At 45.2% G+C, this 2500-nt stretch overlaps 1 protein-coding gene across 7 annotated transcripts in view; it reads left to right on the top strand.

Annotated features, from left to right (window-relative positions):
- Positions 1-2500, top strand: part of rap1gapa (RAP1 GTPase activating protein a) — a 53004-nt gene that overhangs the window by 25555 nt on the left and 24949 nt on the right. For all 7 annotated transcript variants that reach the window (XM_083675124.1, XM_083675130.1, XM_083675129.1 and 4 more), the window contains one exon: positions 2251-2347. In XM_083675124.1, the coding sequence (XP_083531250.1) occupies positions 2251-2347 (97 nt within the window). The remainder of the gene's footprint in view (positions 1-2250; positions 2348-2500) is intronic.

Below are 2500 nucleotides of genomic sequence, written 5' to 3'. Positions count from 1 at the left end.
AGTGTACCAAGAAAACATTCCCCACACCATTACACCACCTCCACCATGAGAAGGTGTACAGGTGTTCCTAATAAAGTGTTCAGTAAGTGTATATACTGAAGCGCCTTTTTAGACACCCAAAGCGCTTGACATTGTAAGGGGGAAAACTCACCTCTTCATTACCAGAACACTCATCTCTTCTGTAGCGCCTGCCTGGGCTCACCACACATCAGCCGTCAGTGGACAGGTGAGGAGAGAATCGCTGGGTGTCCACGTCTCAGACAGACCAGGTGTAGTGAATGAGTGAGTTCAGAGGCTAGGTGTAGATGCAGTCTTGCTCAGGAGTGCAGTGCCACCCCGTGTGCTTTGCTGCATTCATTTGCTACCCTGCAACTACAGGAAACCAGGACGTTTCCCACTCCGCAACTCACGCACCTCCAAGTTTTCCACTCAGAGCTATCTCAGAGTAAGCCAATAGGGAGCCCGAGATGGAAAATCACAATGATAAATCTTGGAGGGAAGCTCAAAGTTTCAGAGGAGCAATTGAATGCACCATTAGTCTCCTGGGTTCTAGAGGGTGGTAAGTAGAGAGATGTGTCAAGGCCTAATCCCTTTGAATGGAGAAGGTGGGCTTAGCGGCCTCCCTGAATCCCTAAAGTGGGCCTTGGCAATAGCCGCTCTCCAGAGACTCCTGCTTGATGGAATAAATAAAACACAAAAATATGTTTTAATTCACAACTATAGTGGTTAGAGTCGGGTAGGCTTAGCAGCACCCTTTGTGTGCTTGTGAGTTGTAATATTTCATTGTCTTTTTTTTTGTATCGTTTATATTGTGAATTATTTCTGTATTTCAGCTTGTTTAGCTGAAAATCAGGATTTACCGTAGGTTGCTGAGATTGATTAGCTCAATATAAATAAATGGATTATGTATTTACTTAACAGTTTTTTTATCCCATATGACCGTCAATACATTTACCTGTATTACAGTAGTAGAATTATGATGAAGCGCTCACCTCTCCGGCAAACTGTTGTACCACAAACTCTATTCAGCAATAGGGGGGTTTATCTGAAAGTTGACACAACCTGTATCTCCTCAGCCTGGGTAGAATGAGGTTGTGGACTCGAAGTTAATGCATTCACGAGGGGAGAGTGCAAACAGCCCAATTTCACCTGAGAGAGAGAATCTGTCAGCCCTGATGGATGAGGCCTGAGAGAGAAGACCGGGTCACAACACATCTGATCTAACAGCTGAAACAAGAGGACAAGGCCTCACCTCAGGTCTTTTTGGAAAGATTGTCTCAGTTGACAGAGATTTATACTGTCTTGACCCCATTCAATCTCATGCACATTGCACCACCAAGCTAGATTGAATTTGGATTGCCCATTTGTGAAACGTTTATGTGGCAAGAAAGTGACATTATCGGAACAGATTGCTGATTTGGCAACTCCATTTTCCTTGCAAGCACTGCTCAGTCCCCTTATTTTGGATACTGAAGGAGTCTGACATGGGTTTTTTAGTTTTTCTCTTGTCACAGCGAAATTCACATTTTAGGACAAAATGACACATATTGTCTCCAATTGTCCTGTCTTTACGATGGTGACTGAACATTTTAATAATAACAATAATATAGTCATATTGAATGGAATGGAATTGAATTAAATTGAATTAAATTGAATTCAATTGAGTTGAATTCAATTGAATTCAACTGAATTCAATTGAATAAACTCAAGGTTACCTTCATTTTACACATCTAGTACAAGGACAAGAAATTGAAAGTCACCCTTTGGTTTCCGCCTGATCCCATTTAGCCTGAAATGTAATACAATATGTTTTTCATCAGTCACTGAGTCATTACATATCTAATAATAACTTCCTGTCAAACCAACGTTGGAGGAAGCCAGAGGTGGGAGGGGGGGGGGGGGGGGTGACGGGGGTGCGATATGATTGGATTACGCATCCCCTACACGCTCTTCAACCTTCAGTCATGACACCCTAGGGTAGGCCATTGAGATGCTTCCTAGTACAAGCACCCATGATCCCTAACTGTGTGTGTGTGTGTGTGTGTGTGTGTGTGGGGGGGGGGGTTGAATACATGTGTGCGTGTTGTAGCTAGCCTCGAGGTTGTGGTTTTGTTTGTCCCTCTTCTCCTCCTGTGACCTCTGTGGGACACAGTGGAGGCTGGTGGAGGTAGAAATCGGAGGACAGGCTCATTGCAATGCATGGAACGGTGGGACTGATGTTCTTGTTCTCCTGTGCTTCTGTGACTGTAGGAAACAAGATGGGGGTGAGGCCCGCATCACTACCACACTAGAGCCTCCAGCACTGTTCCAGACCCCGGCCCCACACACTGCTCCTCCGTTCATCAAGGTAGGTTGGAGGGGGTGGGGGGGGGAATGTATGCTTCTAACCCCTGTCCATCCAGCATGCCCTGTCTGTCTGTCTGTCTGTCTGTCTGTCTGTTCTCACCCTGTCAGGCTGTCAGTATGTCTGTTCTCACCCTGTCAGCCTGTCTGTCTGTCT

Source organism: Argentina silus (assembly GCF_951799395.1).
Source record: "Argentina silus genome assembly, chromosome: 8".
Lineage (NCBI taxonomy): Eukaryota > Metazoa > Chordata > Actinopteri > Argentiniformes > Argentinidae > Argentina > Argentina silus.
Note: the sequence above shows the minus strand (reverse complement) of the source record. Positions and strands in the feature narration are given on the sequence as shown.